Below are 21,372 nucleotides of genomic sequence, written 5' to 3'. Positions count from 1 at the left end.
AGATGGTTTTGAAATCAAGTCCTTGACAACTCTACTATAAAATGTTTTAGACATGGTAATCAAACTTGGTATAATAGTGCAACTCTCTGATACGGCAGTAATCATTTGAGATTAGCTACCAAATGTCAGCAATAATTTTTTACATGTCTTTAAACCTTTCTTTTTACTATTCTATCTAGAACTGTGTCCTATCAATGTGATCAAAATATAATGTGTTATCATTTAGTGTGAAGAGAATTCCTTCCTCTTCACTGCCACCTTTTTTAATTTCAGTTATAGTTTCTTTACATTCTTCTCCTAAGGCACACCATGCCCTATTTATTGCTGCAAAGCCCCTGAAATCTGTGTCTCAACCTATGTCTGCTTCATCATTATGGTTCAATGAAAATCACTTGAGAGTGCCTGCTAAAACTTAGTAACATTAAGTCTAGAATGCCATTGTCCCATAAATGAACTGCAAAAAAACCAAGTCTACTGAAGCAAAGGCCAAAAAACACAAGTATGTGCTCTTTGTGCTCTTTCCCCTAAAAACTGACCACATTATCTACTATGACAGTTAAGCTCAGCTATATCTCTGGCTATATATAATCCATACTCAATGTCATAAAATAAAATGTTAGGCCAGTAAGCTTTCACAATTTTTATTAAATCCTAGTCTAATTTAACAATATCTGATTTTATAGACATCATCCCATGGTGAATATGTTTAATAAGTGAAAGCAATCAGACATCTAAGTCATTATTTTCTGCAGACTAAGCAATAAGATAACAACTACACAGAACACTACAGGTAATGACATACATACATTTACTTGCTCGGAGTTTTCATACAAGCCATGTTGTTTATCAAACTATATCTCCTAATATTTAATACAGTAGAATTAGTGATTGTAGTTCTCATATAATATTTTACTTACAAGTACCTTATTGAGATAAGTAACATTTTGACAGTTTCAGACTTTCCAAATTAGCATAATATACTCAAGAAAAAGAGCAAAAAGCAAAATGAAAACTGAACATAACAAGTTATTAAAAGGAAAATGAAGTGAAGAAAAAAAGGGGAAAGTGAAATATCATTGGGGTGGGGGGAAAAGAAAAAAATCAAACAAGTCCAGATATTTGACTAGAAGGAAACAGATCAACCATGAATTTCACAAACCAAAATTTTCTAAATTCAATGCAATGCTAATCCTTTTGAACGTAAAAGCTGAGTTGAAACTAAAAGGTCGATAAACTGTTACTTTTGGCCTTAAAAAGTACCAACTTTTCTGATCAAAGAAGGCCACAACAGTTAAGATTGTATTACTTGATTTTATTTTACACTAGGTGGTGGACACAAAAGCAATCCTCCTTAATAAAACTGACAATTAGCTTCACTCAGAACATTTTTAATAATGCGCATTTAAAAAAAAGTATTCATCTTACAAATTGTTCTGCAATCCAAATATACAATAGCGTGGAAAACGATGTTTAGAAAACAAAAGCCAATGTAAAAAGACAGATTAAAACAACTAGAACAGTACAGGTTTTACATGGCTCTCATTTTACAGTTTTCTTACTGCATCATCAATGTCAGAAATCTGTTCCTTCAGCTGGCTCCACTGCTCAGGATTTAAAGAAATACCTAAAAAAAAAGTTTAAAAATCAAAAATTGAGTATCTACTTAAGCTCTCTTGAGGATTTTCATACTTCCAACTAAAATATTGTTTTATCTAAATTGCCATTTTGAATGGCACAATAGTACATTAAGAATCAAATCCCTTACATTTGTTAATTACACATTCATCACAATTACCTTAGCAGGTCAATCTTATACCCAGTTTTACTTTCAACACTGCATCCTGCATAATGCCTATTATACCCAGTGAGCGCAAATGATGATCTGAAGATTTATCTCACAAGTGCTTGCAAACTTCCAGGCTATGTGGCCAGACCCAGATTCGGTATGTGACACCCCGTTTCTACAACCAGTTGTTTCCAACATTTGCTCAAAATTTCCACAGGAACTCAGCATGAATGACTTTGTGCTGAGTTCTTCCAGAAGCACTCACTGCACTTTGGAAAAATCCCCGAGACACGATCCAAACAGGACTTCTTAGACTGTGCATACTGGTTAAGAATGCACTCTGGAGTCATGCTGCCAGGGTTCAAATCCCAGCCTCACTGCCACTAACTCTATGGCCTTTAAAAAATTAATTACCTCTAAACCTCAGTGTCCTCATCAGTAAAATGCTGCTTATAACTCAAAGGGTTGTTGTGAATAATTAAATTAGCTAATGTGAATAAGATCTCAGCCTATCACCAGACACATAAACATTTAAAACATTAGCTAATGACATGTTCCTATTTAAGACATAAAAGTATGAACAGGGCTTCCCTGGTGGCGCAGTGGTTGAGAATCTGCCTGCCAGTGCAGGGCACACGGGTTCGAGCCCTGGTCTGGGAGGATCCCACATGCCGCGGAGCAACTGGGCCCGTGAGCCACAATTACTGAGCCTGCGCGTCTGGAGCCTGTGCTCCGCAACAAGAGAGGCCGCGATAGTGAGAGGCCCGCGCACCGCGATGAAGAGTGGCCCCCGCTTGCCGCAACTAGAGAAAGCCCATGCACAGCAACGAAGACCCAACACAGCCATAAATAAATAAATAAATAAATAAATAAATAAATAAATAAATAAATAAATTAAAAAGTATGAACAGAATGTGCTTTAAACTTACAATGTTCTAATGCTTGACCCTTATAAGCACAGAAATAAACTAGAATTGGAAGATTAATGAATTTCTCAGAAAACTGCTGGGAGGCCATGAAATTGAGAGGAAAGAGGAGAATATATTAGGGCAATACTTAGGAAGGGCTAATCAAATCATTTTAGTAAATGTTTGCAGGAACAAGAAAAGAAATCTGGCATTGGCTACACTGGGACAACTTGAATGATCAATCCAAAATTAGTCTGAAGAAGAAAAGGGTAGGAAAACATATAAAGGTTAAGTTTATTAATACAGTCAAAAATTACATGAAGCAAACAAGTGGTACTTTTCAAAATGACATGCAGGCAGAGTAGAAGAAAATAAGAAGGCATTTTTTTCATTAGCTAAGGATCAACTTAAAGCAGCTAACCAGCCAAATATATGAATTTCTGTTGGTACACAAATGTTCTGTAGCTATTTGGTGAATGAATAAAGCATGCTTCTGTGATGATGACATGCTTGGGACTGGATGAAGCAAAAATGGAAGGAGGACAAAGACCCACTTAAAGGATACCACCCTAAAGAATATCTGTTTGGAGATGAACCAAAAGGAAACACTGTAAACCAGGATTTTCCATTCCTGATTTTACACCTTCCCAGTGCCCCCATTCTACTTCAGAATTGATGTAATCTTTTTAAAGGTACATTCAAGTAAATTAGCAGCCAACTGAAGTGATATTAGGGGTATTACTGGGGGGAGAGAGGGAGATATTTCAACAAGCTTTATTTAAGACATTTCATTAAAATAAGTTAAGTGTCACGTCCAAAAAGGCTACAAGGACTTCCCTGGTGGTCCAGTGGTTAAGACTCCACGCTTCCACTGTAGGGGGCACAGGTTCCATCCCTGGTCAGGGAACTAAGATCCTGCATGCCGCACAGTGTAGCCAAAAAAAAAAAACAAAAACAAAAAAAACAAAAAGGCTACAGAAGATAAAGAGAATCAGCTCAAGGAGGATCTCCCATGCCCTATGCACCATCAACATTATTTCAATTTCAAATAAAGTCCAAACAATTTCAAGCTTAGGTAATTTTAAATTTAGTCCCAACATTAGGACCAAATTCAGGAAATTAAATCTTACCTTTCCTTCCTGGTTTCATTTCACCTTCCGGATCCATCCAGTATTCTCTAATATCAATTAAGACTTTCCCTTTAAAGTCCCGAACACTGACATACCTCATTTTCCCGATCTGCAAAAGAAACAAAAACATAAAAAGGTGTTCAACAATGGCATCCATATTTATATTCACACTTGCTGCACACTCACTCTACTTTTAATCACAAAAATAATTACTATTCTCAATATCAAAACTACACCAAAGGAACTATCACTGTTAAAAAGAAATCTTTCTAAAAAGATGAAACAAAGCACATCTCACGTTTCCAATCACTTTTACATTAAATTGGGACATAAATAACAGAGTATTATTCAGCTTTAAAAAAGAAGGAAATTCTGTCACATGCTATTTACAACAAGGATGAACCTTGAGGACATTATGCTAAGTGAAATAAGCTCATCACAAAAAGATACATACTGGATGATTCCAGTACTTAATATGAGGTACCTAGGGACTTTCCTGGTGGCACAGTGGTCAAGAATCCACCTGCCAATGCAGGGACATAGGTTCGAACCCTGGTCCGGGAAGATCCCACATGCCACGGAGCAACTAAGCCCTTGCGCCACAACTACTGAGCCCACACACTGCAAGTACTGAAGCCCATGCGTTCTAGGGCCCACGTGCTGCAACTACTGAAGCCCGCGTGCCTAGAGCCCGTGCTCTGCAACAAGAGAAGCCAACGCAGTGAGAAGCCCGCGCACCGCAACAAAGAGTAGCCCCCACTCGCCGCAACTAGAGAAAGCCCCCGCTCAGCAACAAAGACCCAACGCAGCCAAAAAATAGATAATTTTTTTAAAATTTCATATGCTTTAAAAAAAAAAAAAATACGAGGTACCTAGAATAGTCAGATTAAGATAGAAAGTAGAATGGTGATTACCAGGGGCTGGGGGGAGATCGGGAGAAAAGGGGAATTGTTATGTAACAGTTTTACAAGATGAAAATATTCTGGAGCTCTGTTTCACAATAAAGTGAACATACTTAACATTACTGTATGGTTAAGATGGTAAGTTTTATGTTAAGTGTTTTTTTTTTTTTCCATAAAGATCATTACAAAGCAAAATCTTGCACAAACCACGACCACAGGAATCCATAGACTCAGCTAGCTACATTGGTTTAGCAACCATTCTGAATATAAGAATCCAAAGTTCCAGTCAATAGTAACATGAGATAGCTTTTCCTTTTAGACATTCATTTCAAATAACTTCTTTTCAATATTGTACTGGAAATACTAGCAATAAAGAAAAAGAATGAAAAGGATGATGTAAAAACAAAAATCATCAACAGAGAAATCTAAGAAGTCCTAAAAAATAATTACACTCCACTTACAGTCTCAAGCTGAGAACTTAAAACTGTCCACAGAAAACTATTTTTCAAAAACCTTCTACTGCTGCTTAACACAAACTACAGATTGCACAGGGAAGGAAAAGGCTTACTCAACTGTCTATAAGCACTTTCCAGGATATCTGATCAAAACCCCTACTACCTCTACCTATCTGACTCATTTTAAACGTACTCTTCAATCTTCCTGACTTAAATACTAGCTATGATCTTGTGCTTGAAACACATCATCATGTAAAAGTTGCTTTCCCTACAAACCTGGGTCCCTTAATGATTAAATAATCCCTTTTATTGGCATATCAAGTATTGCTATAGTAGAAGCACACTTAGGCTGATACAAGTACACATTTATGGCTTCCATCTTGCCTATGGTCCTCTCAGGCTGCTTTTTCTTGTCTCAGGTCTTGTTCATTTTCCTTCTCAAATTTCTCGTCCCACTGGTGTGGCCCCTATTTGCAGGGTATGCCTCATGCTTCATGGAGAAAATACAGTCCATCAGGTGTGGTTAAGTGCCTTCAAATCTCTCTTCTCAGTACTTACCCACATCTCCATCAATTCTTAAGTTCTTTACCTTTTGTATCCCATTTCTTGCATATACAGCTGACCCTTGAACAACTCAGAGGTTAATTCAAGTATAATTTATACCTCGGCCCTCCACATCCGAGGATTAAACCAACCACAAACCATGCAGTATTTAGTACTGAAAAATATCTGTGTACAAGTGGACCCAGGCAGTTCAAACCTGCATTATTTGAGGGTCAACTGTACATTCTTTCCCTTTCCACTGGTTTCTTACCTACCATTTCCAAACATGCTCATTCTCCTCTTTCTATAAGGCATTTTCCCTAATCTGCATTGTATAACTTTCCTCATGTTTCCTTCCTCCCTTTATTGCTAATCTTTGAAAGGCAAGAATTGCTGTTTCCATTGATTAAACTCCCAATGCCTATGCTAAAGTCACCAGTGATCTTACTGTCATTTTTAACGGCTTTTTTTTTTTTTAAAGGTTTGCATTTTTTTTTAATTTATTTATTTATGGCTGTGTTGGGTCTTTGTTTCTGTGCAAGGGCTTTCTCTAGTTGCGGCAAGCGGGGGCCACTCTTCATCGCAGTGCGCGGGCCTCTCACTATCATGGCCTCTCTTGTCGCGAAGCACAGGCTCCAGACGCGCAGGCTCAGTAATCATGGCTCATGGGCCCAGTTGCTCCACGGCATGTGGGATCTTCCCAGACCAGGGCTCGAACCCGTGTCTCCTGCATTGGCAGGCAGACTCTCAACCACTGCGCCACCAGGGAAGCCCTAACGGCTTATTTTTTACAGTCCTCTTTGTGTCCCCCAGTGCCTGTCATACCAGGTTCCCAGCAAACTGTTTTAATGGATGAACTAAATAAATAAGACCAAAATAATTATCACAGTGAAACTCCCAATAGTGATTTATAACACTGATTTAATTCCTAACAAATTTTTAAGTATCTTAGGCACCTACAGCACTGAACTGAACATTGTTTCATTTTGGTTTTTAAGGTAAGCTCATGTGACAGATGAATAGATAAAATTAAAATACACTGAAAACCTACTAGAGTAATATTGATCAGGTAAGTCAAGTAAGCATTCAGTGTGGGCTTGAGTAGTGGAAGAGACTTCCAGTGGTGGAATTTGACCTTGAAAAATGACAGGCCATTAATTAAGCAAAAGGGAGAAAAAAGTGAAAGATACAATACTGATGAGATTCAAAAGGCTGAATAGATGGAGCTATACTGAAAAGGACTTGAAAAGCCAGGAAGAGAATTCTGAAGCCTTTATAGGTCCCTGAACTAAGGACAAAAAAGAAAGAAAAAAAGAAAACCAGAAGCAGAAAAACAGGGTCACAACTTTAAAATTTCACTAGAAAAAAAGTTAAAGATCAAGACTGAAAGCAACCTTTTTTTAAAAAACAGTTATAAGTATATGAACGGCATTTTACCAGTCTTAAATTAGTAATAACAAGTACTCAGTTATTTTATGTAAAAAGCATGGTACAATACAGTTAACACAACACATTGTTAGCTAGCTTCACTTCTACCCTCGATCCCTAGAAACTTCTAAGAAGCTTCCTCACCCACAATTTCAATGAGGTGTGTATAAATGTTTTTCTTTGCTACAGATGAACTTAAAAAGAGGCATTTTCGGGCTTCCCTGGTGGCGCAGTGGTTGAGAATCTGCCTGCCAATGCAGGGCACACGGGTTCGAGCCCTGGTCTGGGAGGATCCCACATGCCGCGGAGCACCTGGGCCCGTGAGCCACGATTGCTGAGCCTGCGCGTCTGGAGCCTGTGCTCCACAACAAGAGAGGCCGTGACGGTAAGAGGCCTGCGCACCGCGATGAAGAGTGGCCCCCGCTTGCCACAACTACAGAAAGCCCTCGCACAGAAACGAAGACCCAACACAGCCAAAAATAAATTAATTAATTAATTTAAAAAAAAAGAGGCATTTTCTTTCTCCCAAACGTGACTGACCCTCCATGTACTTAAAACTTTGTGAATTTACATGTTGAAGTCCCTAATCACTCTTCAAATAACTTGTGTTTGACTATTCTAAATAAGAAATTATACAAAGTAGGGAAAAGGTATAGGTCAATAAACTGACTCTCTTAAAATCTGGCAATAATGATTCAGGGAACACCAGCACCAAAGAACTGTGGGGGTGAAAGGAGGGGACGCTTGAGGACGCAGACCGACGCTGCTCTACCAACATCTGAACCCCTTATTGTAACCAAAAACTTACTGTGCGTTTTCTTTTGTATACTGCCCCTTAATATATTCAGTGTTCACTTTATTTTTTTTTTAATTTTTTTCTCCAGTGTTCATTTTAGCATAAAAAGCTTTAACACGAATTTTCAAATAAATGGGCCCTACAGAAAACTGCACCACTTTTATCCTATGACTTTTCATTCTCCCAGCCCAAAGCACCAAATCCACAGTATGCACATTCATTCCAGAGTTTAAGCAATAGAGGCATTAGAGGAAAAAGAAGAGTCAGAAGGATACTTTGCCCCTAACACATCAGGAATAAAGCAAGGATGTCTGCTCTCACCACTTCTTTTCAATATTGTACTGGAAATACTAGCAATAAAGCAAGAAAAAGAATGAAAAGGATGATGTAAAAACAAAAATCATCAACAGAGAAATCTAAGAAGTCCTAAAAAATACATATGTAACAAATAAATATATAAAATATAGAATATATGTTATATGTATACTTAACATATATTATGTAATATTGTACATATTGTTTAGCAATGAACTGGAAAATGAAGTTAAGAAACAACACATTTTAAAAAAGTGGTTCTGAAGAACCTAGGGGCAGGACAGGAATAAAGACGCAGACATAGAGAATGAACTTGAGGACACGGGGAGGGGGAAGGGTAAGCTGGGACGAAGTGAGAGAGTGGCATGGACTTAATATATACTACCAAATGTAAAACAGATAGCTAGTGGGAAGCAGCTCAGTGCTCTGTAACCACCTAGAGGGGTGGGATTGGGAGGGTGGGAGGGAGGGAGACGCAAGAGGGAGGAGATATGGGGATATATGTATACGTATAGCTGACTGACTTTGTTATACAGCAGAAACTCACACACCATTGTAAAGCAACTATACTCCAATAAAGATGTTAAAAAAAATAAATTAAATAAATAAATAAAAAAAAGAAATAATACATTTGCAATAGAATCGAAACACAAAATACTTCGGAATAAATTTAGCAAAAGATGTACCAGAAAAATCACAAAACAGAGAAATCAAAAAAGATCTAAATAAATGGACAGAGATACCATATTCATGAACAGGAACTTCAATATTGTCAAGTTGCCAACTCTCCCCAAATTGATCTTCAGCTTTACCCAATCCCAATCAAAATCCCAGTAGACTTTTTGATAAAAATTGACAAGCTGATTATAAAATGTGTATGAAAATACAAAATACATAGAATAGCAAAAATAATTCTGAAAGTGAAGAACAGTGTTAAAGGGCTTACACTACCTGATTTCAAGACTCACCATAAAAGCATAGTAATTAAGACAGTGTGGTACTAAAGACAGACATAGAGATCAATGGACTACAACAGAGTTTAGAAATAGATAAATATTTTGTATATTTACGGATTTTCTTTAAAGATCCAAGGTGATTCAACAGGAAAAGAATAGTCTTTTGAACAAATGGTACTGGAACAACTCGATTATCTGTACAGGGGTGAAAAATCAGTCTCAACCCCTATCTCACACTATACACAGAAAAAACTAATTCTACATGGATTAGAGACCTAAACATGAAAGTTAAAACTATAAAAAGTGTAGCAAAAAAAACACTGGCAAAATTTTTGTGGCATTGGGGTAGAGAACTATATCTTAAACAGGAAACAAAAAGCATTAACCAAAAAAGCAAAAAATTGATGAAAACAGACATTTTCAAAATCAAAGCTTTTTAAAGATACTTAAATTAAAAAAGTAAACCACAGACTCAGAAAATATTCACAATACTTGTATCTGACAAAGGACTTGTATTTAAAATATTTTTTAAAAACCCCTCAAATTCAATGAATCAAATGACCTTTTTTTAATAGGCAAAAGATCTGAATAGAATTTTCAAACAAAAATATAAGACATTAGGGAAATACAAAGTAAAACTACACATCCATTAATTAAAGTGGATAAAATTTTTAAGACTGGTAATACCCAGTGAGGATGTGCAGCAATTGGAATCTCATACACTGCTGGTGGGTCTGTAAAATGGTACAGCTACTTTGGAAAAGTTTGACAGTTTCTTAAAGTTAAACATACACTTAGCCTATGACCCAGCAAATACATCTGGTGTTTACCCAAAAGGCAAAAATGTCCACAAAAAGACCTGTACAAGAATATTCACAGCAGCTTTATTCCTAGTATCCCCAAACTAGAAACAACCCAAATGTCCACCCAAAATGAATGCATAAACGAACTGTAGTACAACCATACAATGGAATACCAATCAGCAATAAAGAAGAACCACTGATACTTGAAACAAGGAATGATCCCAAAACATTATGGTGAGCAAAGGATGCCAGACACAAAGCAATACAGACTGTATGATTCCATTTATATGAGGCTCTAGAACAGGTGTAATAAATCTCTAGGGACAGAAATTACATCAGTGCTTACCTGGGGAAAGGGAATGGACTATAAAGGGAGGTCTAGAGGGAACTTTCCAGGGTGATGGAAATGGCCTCACTACAAAAGCATGTACGTTTAGAGAAAGACAAATATCATGATACTGCTTATATGTGGAATCTAAAAAAATGGTACGAATGAACCTATTTACAAAACAGAAATAGAGTCACAGTTGTAGAAAACAAACTTATGGTTACCAAGTGGGGGGAGGGAGGGGAGGGATAAATTGGGAGATTGGGATTGACATATACACACTACTATATATAAAATAGATAACTAATAAGACCCTACTGTATAGCACAGGGGACTCTACTCAATACTCTGTAATGACCTATACGGGAACAGAATCTACCTGGGCTGGCCAAAAAGTTCGTTCGGGTTTTTCTGTAAGATGTTAAGAAAACCCTGAAAGAACTTTTTGGCCAACCCAATAAAAAGAGTGGATGTATGTATATGTACAACTGATTCACTTTGCTGTACAGCAGAAACTAACACAACACTATAAATCAACCATATTCCAATAAAAATTAAAACAAAAATAAAATAAAATTTTAAAAAGCATGTATGTTTTTTTACAGCTCACCAAATTATGTTTTAAATGTGTGCATTTTATTGTATATGGACTGTATCTCAATAAAGTTTATTTTTAAAAAAAGAAAAGAACTTGCCCAATAGTCACCTCTTCCTTGAGAAGAAACAAAGCTGACAAATTCTTACCAAAAAAAAAAAAAACAAAAAAACTAACCACAGAAAAATGAGGAGGTAGTAGTATAGATATAATTAAAGGTAGAAAGAATAAAGATCACTGCACTTACATGTCATAAGAGAAAACAATCACACAACAGAATGCATGTATTTTCACACACACATAATCTGGAGGTTAACAGGAAAAAAATAATGTGTATGTCATACAGAACAGTGATTCTTAAATTTTTTTTGATTTCCTGTCCCCTTTGGGGTACTGATGGTTATAAATAATCCCTTCAATACAAAAAAATCCAAATAAAATATTAATTTCATGGACTCCCAAAATAAACCCCCAGGTTAAGAACACTTGACTCTGTAATAACATAATTTAAAAAGTAACAGGTTTATCCTTAAAATCATCAGATCAACTAAAGCAGTATGACTGATCCTTTGTGCTGAACTTTGAAGACGAATAGGGATCCCTCTGAAGAAGAATAGGGACCAAAGTCCCCTGCCTCAATCATTCTGACCTTTTAAGACACAGGTACTAAGTAATTACAAGATAGTTCTCCAGTCCACATCACGTAAGTCATCTCAGGTAAATTATATCCCTTTGGAACCAAATTCTCAAAATTCAGAGCTGAAGAAACCAGACAAAAGCAAGCACCTAGTAGTACCTCCTCTCTACTCAGGAATCTGCCCAAATCATTCCACAGCTTAAAAGATTAGCATAGTGACTTTCCTTGGGCACAATTCTCTTCAAATATTACATTTAGAGAGCTGCTTATATTTGATGCACATTGCTTTTCCAAAATTTAAGATCATTTCCTCCAGTTCTATTCTCAAGAGATGGGTATTTAGGTTAAAAAAAAACAAAACAAAACCCTGTCTTATGGCTACTAAGCAATACTCAAACAACTTTAATTTAGATTTTAGATTTGTCTTTCGTAAAGTATACCTGATAACCCAGGTCCTTAAAGATACTAGCAATGTCTAAAAAAGTTCCACTCTGGGAGCTGTCTTCAAGGCATTTCTTGTAAATGAAAAATATAGGAAATATATATGTCTATTATTTTAATTAAATAAATAGAATTTTTTAAAACTTTACAAAACACAATGAGCATAATTGATTTTCCTTCCAAAAACCCCATCCTTCACCTGTCTTTCCTAATAAAATTATCAAACCATTATTACTAATAAAAATGAAGTCCTCTTTTTAAATTACATAACCAATGTATTCACTAGGTCTGTGAAAAGTCACTCTGAAAATCAGGCCTATATGATCCTCCTAAAGGCACTTTCAAAAGGGTGAGGAGTCTAATAGCCTTTGAGGCTTGGGAACCTTCCAAATGAGGGCTTAAGAACTGAACTCACTTCTTTTGGTGAGATAACCTCCCCATAAAAAAAGAACTGGGGCTTCCCTGGTGGCGCAGTGGTTGAGAATCTGCCTGCTAATGCGGGGGACACGGGTTCGAGCCCTGCTGGGAAGATCCCACATGCCACAGAGCAACTAGGCCGGTGAACCACAACTACTGAGCCTGCGCGTCTGGAGCCTGTGCTCCGCAACAAGAGAGGCCACGACAGTGAGAGGCCCGCACACCGCAATGAAGAGTGGCCCCTGCTTGCCGCAACTAGGGAAAGCCCTCGCACAGAAACGAAGACTCAACACAGCCAAAAATAAATATAAAAATAAATAAATAAATAAAAATATTAAATATCCTGTGTCAGTAAGTTTACCATTAAAAAAAAAAAAAAAAAAAAAAAGAACTGGTTTCCCAAAACTGCTCTAATAGAATAAAATCTCTAAATGTGGGCCCTAGTTTCTTTATCTGTACAATCGGGAGTAAGGGAGACAAGATGAAATCCATTAATAGGCCACAGATGCTCTATTATCCAAGTACAAGCAGGCATACAGTGAACAGAATTGATCAGAGAAAAGCCCAAGATAATTGCCAAGCAAATACTTGAAAGTTTTTACCTTTAGTACAAACATTAAGTTGAAATATTCCAAAGCAGTCCTTCATTCTATATAGGAAGAAAGTCTATGAAAGGAAGGGATACTTTCTTGCAGATTTTACATTTCACTCTGCCCCTTAAAATAGCTTCCCACTACTACACTTAGAATAAAACTAAAACTCCTAAAACTGGGCTCCCAACAGGAAAGCCCTGAAAGATCTGGCCTTCACCTTCCTTATCAACTAGACCTTCTACCTACACTCTCAGCCAACTTTCTAGGCTCCAGGCACAAGGGCTTCATAATTCCTGCACAATCTAAGCTCTTTCCCACTTCAAGGCATCTGCACATTCTCTATCAAATTAATCTAATCTGCTCCTAGTTCCTCTAAAATATACAAAAGTCAGAAGACTAAAACCCGTAAAAATTGATCTGCATTTTGTCACTTTTTTTACATAATTTTTAATTAAAAAATGTATGTATTTAAGATTTATGAATCAATGTACATATTCCGAGTGAAAGACTACTACACTCAAGCTAACATATCATCTCCTTATACTTACCATTTTTTGTATGATCAGTGCGCCTGAAAATCTACTTAGTACATCTCCAATGTTCAATACAGTATTAAGCATACCTAGCATGTGTCTATTTCTTTATCTAGAGTTATAACAAGACAAAACTGAGTAAAAATATCCAACTTCTATTTTCCCATTCTCACATTAATCCTGGTACTGTCTTTCATCAGTCAGTTTAAAAAAAAAAAAAAAAAGAATAAGTGCACACACACACAAGCCTTACTTTCTAGTCAAGTAAATGTTTGCAGTCTCATTTTGTCCAACCTTCTGACTTTGACTAATACTAATGTCTCCTTGAAACGCTTATCTTGTTTATGCTCCCACAAAGCACTTTTTTTTTCTTGCTCCCATTACTGTACTCTTCCTATTTTCCCTTCACCTTCTCTAACCTATATCCTTTTTTCCTTCCATCCTGAATATCACAAGACATGTCCTCAGTCACCTCCTCTTCTCCCTCTGCTTTATAACTTACTTCAGTGGAAGGTTTCAGTCAACCATACTAATGATCCCACATGAACAGTTCCCAACTAAGCCTTCTAGGTTCTAAAGCAGAGACACTTTATCACACTTACAATCAGATCCAAAAGGCCAAACTTAACCACCTCTGCCATTAAAACTAATTCATTTTCCTCATATCTATCAATGAAACCTTCATCTCTATTGTCTCTCAAATTTAAAACCAGTCTTCATTGATTGCTTCATTCCTCTAGTCCATTCTTCCTCACCAGCGATCTTAATCATCACTATTTCACCTTCTGGAAAAACCATCTAAGCACTTATCACCGCACGTAATTTATCCCCACTGCCTCTCCCATAAATCCTTCTTGTACCATGATGCTAATAACAAGTTTCCCTAAAACAAGATAAGAAACCCAAGGAAAGAAGCTATGCCAGTCCTGAGTAATTTCATCAAAGCCCTCTAATGAACTTCCCTCACTTTACCTCATTACTCAACCTTAATCCCCACAATATATAAATTGAGGGCCCATTTTAGTAAACCCATTCACCCTTTCTGTTATCAAGCCAAAACTAGGCAGGTCATATTGCTGTTTCCCCTCCAGTAACATCCTATCCATACTTCACAGCCCAATACTAGACCTACCTCCTCCAAGCTGCTCTCTAAACGTGCAGTTCTCAATCTTCTTTTGCATTTCTCTAACTTTTAAATTCCCATTGTTTTAAATACAGCAAGACTACAGAACTCTAGATTTCAACAATCATCTAGCATCATATAAATTGCTTTCATTTCTACTAACTTGTTATTATATTTCAAGGAATATCCTTAGTCAAGAGAATTATAACATACATAAAAGATTATTATGCATTATCAGATTAAGGTACTTTTAACATTCTTTAGATCAAGCCAAGTAATAATTCCTCTGGAACTAAGGAAATAACCCACTTTACCTGAAACATGTTATCATCTCTGCTGCTGCTGCTCTGCTTAGAAGATGACAGGGCTCTGGAAGTTTCACCAGTCTTTTGCTTCTTTACAGGTTTTTCTGGAGCAACTTGCTTTTTCCTCTTCAACTTGAAAGAAAAACAAGAATATGGTTAAAATCTGCATAAGAACGAAACACATCTCAGGTTCAAAAGATTCCATTACTTTTCAAAACTTAAAGGATCAAAACACTCCATTTATTAATTTAAAAAATCATAAATATATACACAAGCAAGTTTCACTTGACAACAGAACTATGAAACTAACCTAGCACTGCTATCTAATACAGTGTTTTCAAACTGTGCTCTCAGAAACCCAAAAGATATTTCAGGCATTAGAGTGGTATTCACCAGAGAAACAGTTATTTTATAGACTAGGATCCCTCATAAAATTTCTTTGGGAGAGAAAAAAGATGGGGGTACGGGGGCTGCTGCTTTTGAATAAACTTAAACTTCTGGAAACCACAAGTCTAGTAAACTAGTCAGTTACTTATTTTTACAAAGAAAATGTACTAATTAGGAAGAATACAACCAACTTATGATTATTTATGCCTCTGCCAATTCCAAAAGGGACTTAAATTGGCTTAGCAAGTTTATGAGTAGGCAAAGCTAAGAAAGGTATTTTGTACTGGGCACCAGAGGTCAACAACTCATCACAAAACTTCCTCATCACAAAAAAATCACTTAAGATAAACAGTAATGTGTTACACTAGCATTCAAAATCAAAACAATGTTTTAAAAGCAGCATTACTCTAAAAGTTTTTCATATAGCTTCATTCTCAAAATGAGCTAACAGGGACTTCCCTGGTGGCGCAGTGGATAAGACTCCGCACTCCCAATGCAGGGGGCCTGGGTTTGATCCCTGGTCAGGGAACCAGATCCCACATGCATGCTGCAACTAAGAAGCCCTGGAACCACAACTAAGGAGCCCACCTGCCACAACTAATACCCAGTACAACCAAATTAATTAATTAATTAATTTTATTTATTTATTTATTTTAAAAATGAGCCAACAGTCCATGAAATCCAGTAGAGTTCCCAATCCAAACAGTAGAGGGCAGTCATGTTCCTTAGTGGAAGGTATAAACTATTAATGTTTTACCAAATTATGTGATGCTAGGTAAAATACTGACATAATGTATGTATTTATGTATACAAACTGAAAGACTGGATTCATTTAATGTAAGTGCTTACAGGATTAACAGTATTATTTGGGATAAATAGCAAAAATTACCTCAGCTCAATAAGCAAAAAGCAATTATTCTTTTTGTCAGGGTCTATACAGTCCCTGTGGAATGGCACATACCTGGCACATAAAAGCTCAATAAAAAGCTTGTTAAATCAATGTATTCAAATGCTATACTGTGTGCAAGTCAAAAAACTAAGAGACATTCCCTTCTCGAATATAGCCATGCATGCTCTTTGAAGTTTTTTTTCAACCTTCCAGGTGATATTATACTATGTACTTCCCTATAAAAGTCCATCTCCTCCAAGATTCTCATATAAGCTCTCTTTTCTCTTAACTAACACTGCTGAGCTCAGAGACACAACTATGTAAGGTTCTAGGAGATAAAGGACAATTCTGCGCGGAAGAAGCCCTGACTACAGTGTGAGATGCTCAGTTAAGCAGAATGCACAGTTAAGCTTACGGCACAATTATCACCTAATGCAGAAAAAGCCTCTTCCATCAAAATGGGTAATTTCATGTTAGCTTTGCTGGGTGTTGATATAACTAAAAGGAGGGGACCAGAGTAAATAATATTCTAATTTAAAATGTACCAAGCCAAATTTTATGTAATCCTTGAAGGCTGGATAAACATCAAGACTGAGAAGACTGTCAAACTGACATCTGCTTTCAAGGAGTTCAGATAATTTGGCTCAACAACTACACAGAATACCTACAGATTAGGAAGATTACTAAATAATGGCAAATAATGGCTTTGGCCTAAATCTAGCACTATTCCTCTAGGGAGCCTTAGGAGTCCTAAAAAGCCACAACAGGAAGTTTGGTAATGTCAGAAGACTTGCTCAAGTCTGATGTGGGGCTTGGCGTGTGCGTATACAACAAGCACCCTAGGCACTTTAGTCAAGTGGTTCAGGGGACATCTGCACTTTCAGAAACATCCATCCAGGCTCTCATTTTAAAATTCTGATATGCTGTGCAGTCCTTCAGAACTGGATGTGGGCAATACTGCTGAATTAAGTATCACAAAAATCACATGGTGTATAGTCACCTTTTTGTCAACTTCACTGTCAGAATCACTGCCAGAAGAGCTTGAAGAAACAAGTTCCTTTGACTTCGGCATTCTGAAAGAAAAATACATTATGTAAATAATTCATAATTTGCTCTATTACCTTCAACTTAACTCTCCCCCAATCAAAGATTCAAGAAGTTCCACAGTTCTTTCTACCATTTTTGGTACTGGAGTTGTTACACTGAGCACAGAAGTTATGTTCTTAATCTATGCTCTTCCAAATTGAAAATAACATGCAAAGTGAAGAGTTCTGAACCCAGCAAGAAGAACTAAATGTCATACACATCTCATACTCCTACACCTCTCTCTTTCTCAAAGTCAATGGGGCTTTTTATACTTCATTTTAGCAGGGTCAGATGTTTATGTTTAGGGTAAACTGCAAAAAGGCAGCTGACAGCAATCACTGTTAAAACCAAGAAGAAATATGAATAATTCTCAGTACTGCTTTATACTTGGCACTGAAGAGACTTATGTACAATTATTCACTGCCAGAACTGATATCAACTTACACACAGCATGGTGAACAACTGTACTATACAGATGTGGATATCTAATTAATTTTACCATTATAATCCTATTTTTCATATTTTGTATATGTTCTTAATTTTTTTGGCTTTTTGACCATGCCAATCAAAGGAGCAAGTACTGAATCAAAGTTATACAAAATTCACAGTTCATTTACATTTTACACTGATTTTCTACTCTGGAATACAACTAAAATTTGAAGAATCTGCTTATGGGAGGGGCAAAACCTTTTCTCCAATTCCTACTATGACCCTAGTTCCCCAGGTCCCCCCAGACAGAGGTACATAGGCCAGTGCCTTGCTTTCCCTGTGGATGTTTACAGAGTGCCTGAGGCCAAGGCAGAGTCTTGTGCTTCTATGTTTCCCAAAATGCAAGGAATTTCACGCTGTACCTCTTTCCAAAGCACTTATAATACCAAGTGGTAAAATGCTTATTTTCAAAACAAGTATCTTTTGCTCTCTCCACCTCCATCTCAGAAGAGACTTGAGTCCTATTAACTTATGTATGCCCTAAAGGGTCCAATATACACAACACACACTATAATGTTTGCTGAAAAAAGGGGAAAAAAAGACTTCAAAAAAACCATAAATAATCCAGATCTCGACTAAACTTGCCATTAGCAAGGGCACTGAATGTATCCCAAAACAGGAAGTCAAGGTAAAAGAAATGGGCCATCCCTAGCCTAGCCACTAAATTCAAAAAGCTCAAACCATGCCCAAGCCAGCCATGTTGATTTTATCTGGCAATTTCTTGATGCCAAGAGTAGTAAATTCAGAGGGGAGCAAGCAACATTTATAGCCACGTTTTATACATTCATCCTGTTACTGCTCCGCTTTCCAACCTAATCTCCAAAATCAATTTAGTTGTTTTTCATGCTAGCTAATAATGCCTAGAAGCATTTTTTTTAAAAAGGTAATCCAACTGAACGTACCCTGTTTTTCACTTTGAAACGGTCAGGCGTAACTATACCATCTGTTCATGAAAGGTACCTGGGGGCCTAAGATCATTTCAAAGAACCACCCCGTGTTTAACCCAAATAAGTCCATCCGACACGAAAACAAGGTAACGGTAACTAAAGCCAGCCTGTTTGAACTTCTAACAAAATATATTTTCACTTTTACTTAATGAGCCTTTACCGTTCAAAAGGAAAAAAGCGGGGGGGAGGGCGGCAGGCTCGTAATTCTGGCGAGGCGCTACTAACAGCGCTGGTGTGGAATATATACAAAACACAACTTAAAAAATGAAATCCCCGATCTCTGATGAAGGCATGGGGAAGGAGGCATTAGAAAACAAGAGGTGAAAACAAACTAGGACTAAAAGGCACGCGAATTCGGTACAACACGAGGGGGATAAGCACCAACACGGAGGAAGGGGGCCGCGCGACGCCAGGCAGCCGCCAGAACCCCGGGGCTGACAACGCCTCGGGCGGTGGGAGACAGGTCGGTCGGAGGGGGCGTGGGAGGCGGCAAAATGCGGAGGAGACGGCGTGGGAGAGGAGGGACTTGCACCAAGCGCCATTTTCTTCCCTCGAAGAGCTCACTGCCCCCCAGCAAAGCAGCCGTTCACTCCCACAGCGCCAGTCGCCCCCCACCCCGCACCGCCGGCCTTCCTCCGACCGGGTCCCCCCCCTCCTGAGGGCAGGGATGAGGACCCCGGAGAGACCCTGGGGAGGCGCAGGCCCCGCACGCGCCCCCGCCCGGGCCGCCAATGCATTGTCCCGGGGGCACCCCGGCCCCCTTCCCGTGGCTCCTCGCCCCCGCCCGGCGCCGCCTCCCCCACCGCCCCTGGGCCGTTCCCGGGGGCCAGCTTCGGGGGCCAAGAGGCCTGAAGCGCGTGGGGCGCGGGGTCGGGGACGAGGAGGGGACCAGGGAGGCCGAGGAAGCATGGGGGAGATCAGGCAGCGCCGCCATTTCCCGCGGCCGTCGCCGACGAGAGGGACCGGCGCTGCGGGCGCGCAGCCGCCGGGCTGGCAAGGTGAGGGCCGGCCGAGGGCGGTTTCGAGGGGGTGGGGGCGGGGTCCGAGCACTCACGCTCCGCTCTTGTAGCTGAACTGCCTCCAGCTCGCTCGCTCGCTACTGACAGAGAAACGGAAGTGACGGCAGCAAAGAGACGCCGGCCCCGCCCCGCTGAGACCACGCGCACGTGATGGGGCGTGGCCTCCCCTCCGAAACCAACACCGAGACCCTTTCCAGGGCCTTAAAGGGACCGCCCCTCATCCTGAACCGATGCCGCGGAAGTGAGATGCAGCGAAGATTGGATTTGACTTGTGAGTGAGGGAACGAATAAAACATGAATGACAAGCACCGAGCTTTGCACTTGTTCCATAAATGTTTCTTGTATTAAAGTGAAATGTCTGAAAAAGATCGAAAAAGGTCAACACTTCTGGCCCATTTTCCGAGAAATGATCCTTGCCCGCCACCCCCTACTCTGGTATTTAATCCTGGCTAGTAAAATCCGAGGGAAGGAAGCCAAAGTCATAACGTTTAATGCCAGAAAGTGCGAAAAGTCTTTGCAGAAGTCCTTGGCCACACACCCACACACATTCCTAAACTGAAGTCCTGGGAAATTCCCTGGCGGTCCAGTGGTTAAGACTCGGCGCTTTCTCTGCCAGGGCTGGGTTCAATCCCTGGTCAGGGAACAAAGATCCGGAAAGCCACTGGGCAAAAAAAAAAAAAAAGTACCTAAACTGAAGTCCTGGAGGTGTAAGGTAGTTCACAGAAGGCAAGAGAAATCCATACTACAAGCAGGAATATGGCTAATAGAGTCTTTGAATCTATATTTAAAGAATGCCGACTATAGCCAAGAATATATATTCAACACACATTTATCAGGCACCCACTATGTTCCAGGTACTGCAATGAGGCACTTTACATATAATTATCATCCTAACAAGCACTTTCCAACGTAGGAATGATTATTCTCTCCATTTTCTAGATGAAGAGACCAAGGGTCAAAAAGTTTAAATAAGCTCTGCTCTAGGTTATACAGGGAGTGAATCATGATTCAAACCCGGCACTGCCTGAGTCCCACTGCTTACTGCAGACTGAGGCAGATTGCAAATGCTCTAGGCCACTTCTATTCATTCAGTGTCAGGTTAGATGACCACTTTTTAAAAATGAAACAATTGCTGTATAATTCCTTTTATACAACATTCCAAAAAAGGCAAAAATAATCCATGGGGATCTAGGTCAGGTTACCCTTGGGGGATATCACTTGGAGTGAGTATGACGGAACCTGTGGGGATGCTGTATACATCTTGGTCTGGGTGGTGGTTAGACAGGCATGTACGGATGTAATATTTCACTTAATATTCGTGCATCTTACATTATACAAGATACACTTCAATGAGAAAGATGAAAAAGTCAAAAATAAAAATATGAAAATTAGACTGTAAAAAGATGAAACTCACTCAGGAACCACTGTTCCAGCATGGTAGCTTGCCAGCCTGGAGTTTACACACCCAAATGCAGTTAAGGAAGCACCTTCAATGACTATGGCCAGCTGACCTAAGTTCCCTTGGACTTTGTAGGGGGTGTCTGATTGGATGAGCTAATAC

General features: G+C 38.8%; 1 protein-coding gene across 1 annotated transcript; it reads right to left on the bottom strand.

The window, feature by feature from the left end:
- Positions 1-625: 625 nt before the first annotated feature.
- SUB1 (SUB1 regulator of transcription) lies at positions 626-19,968 on the bottom strand. The gene is made up of 5 exons (XM_007192246.2): positions 19,847-19,968; positions 17,271-17,343; positions 15,004-15,126; positions 3,825-3,933; positions 626-1,624 (listed from the first exon to the last, which is right to left on the bottom strand). Exons 2-5 carry the CDS (start codon positions 17,340-17,342, stop codon positions 1,545-1,547), a joined length of 384 nt encoding a protein of 127 aa, XP_007192308.1. The 5' UTR covers position 17,343; positions 19,847-19,968; the 3' UTR covers positions 626-1,544.
- Positions 19,969-21,372: the final 1,404 nt, after the last annotated feature.

Source organism: Balaenoptera acutorostrata, chromosome 2 (assembly GCF_949987535.1).
Source record: "Balaenoptera acutorostrata chromosome 2, mBalAcu1.1, whole genome shotgun sequence".
Classification (NCBI taxonomy): domain Eukaryota; kingdom Metazoa; phylum Chordata; class Mammalia; order Artiodactyla; family Balaenopteridae; genus Balaenoptera; species Balaenoptera acutorostrata.
Note: the sequence above shows the minus strand (reverse complement) of the source record. Positions and strands in the feature narration are given on the sequence as shown.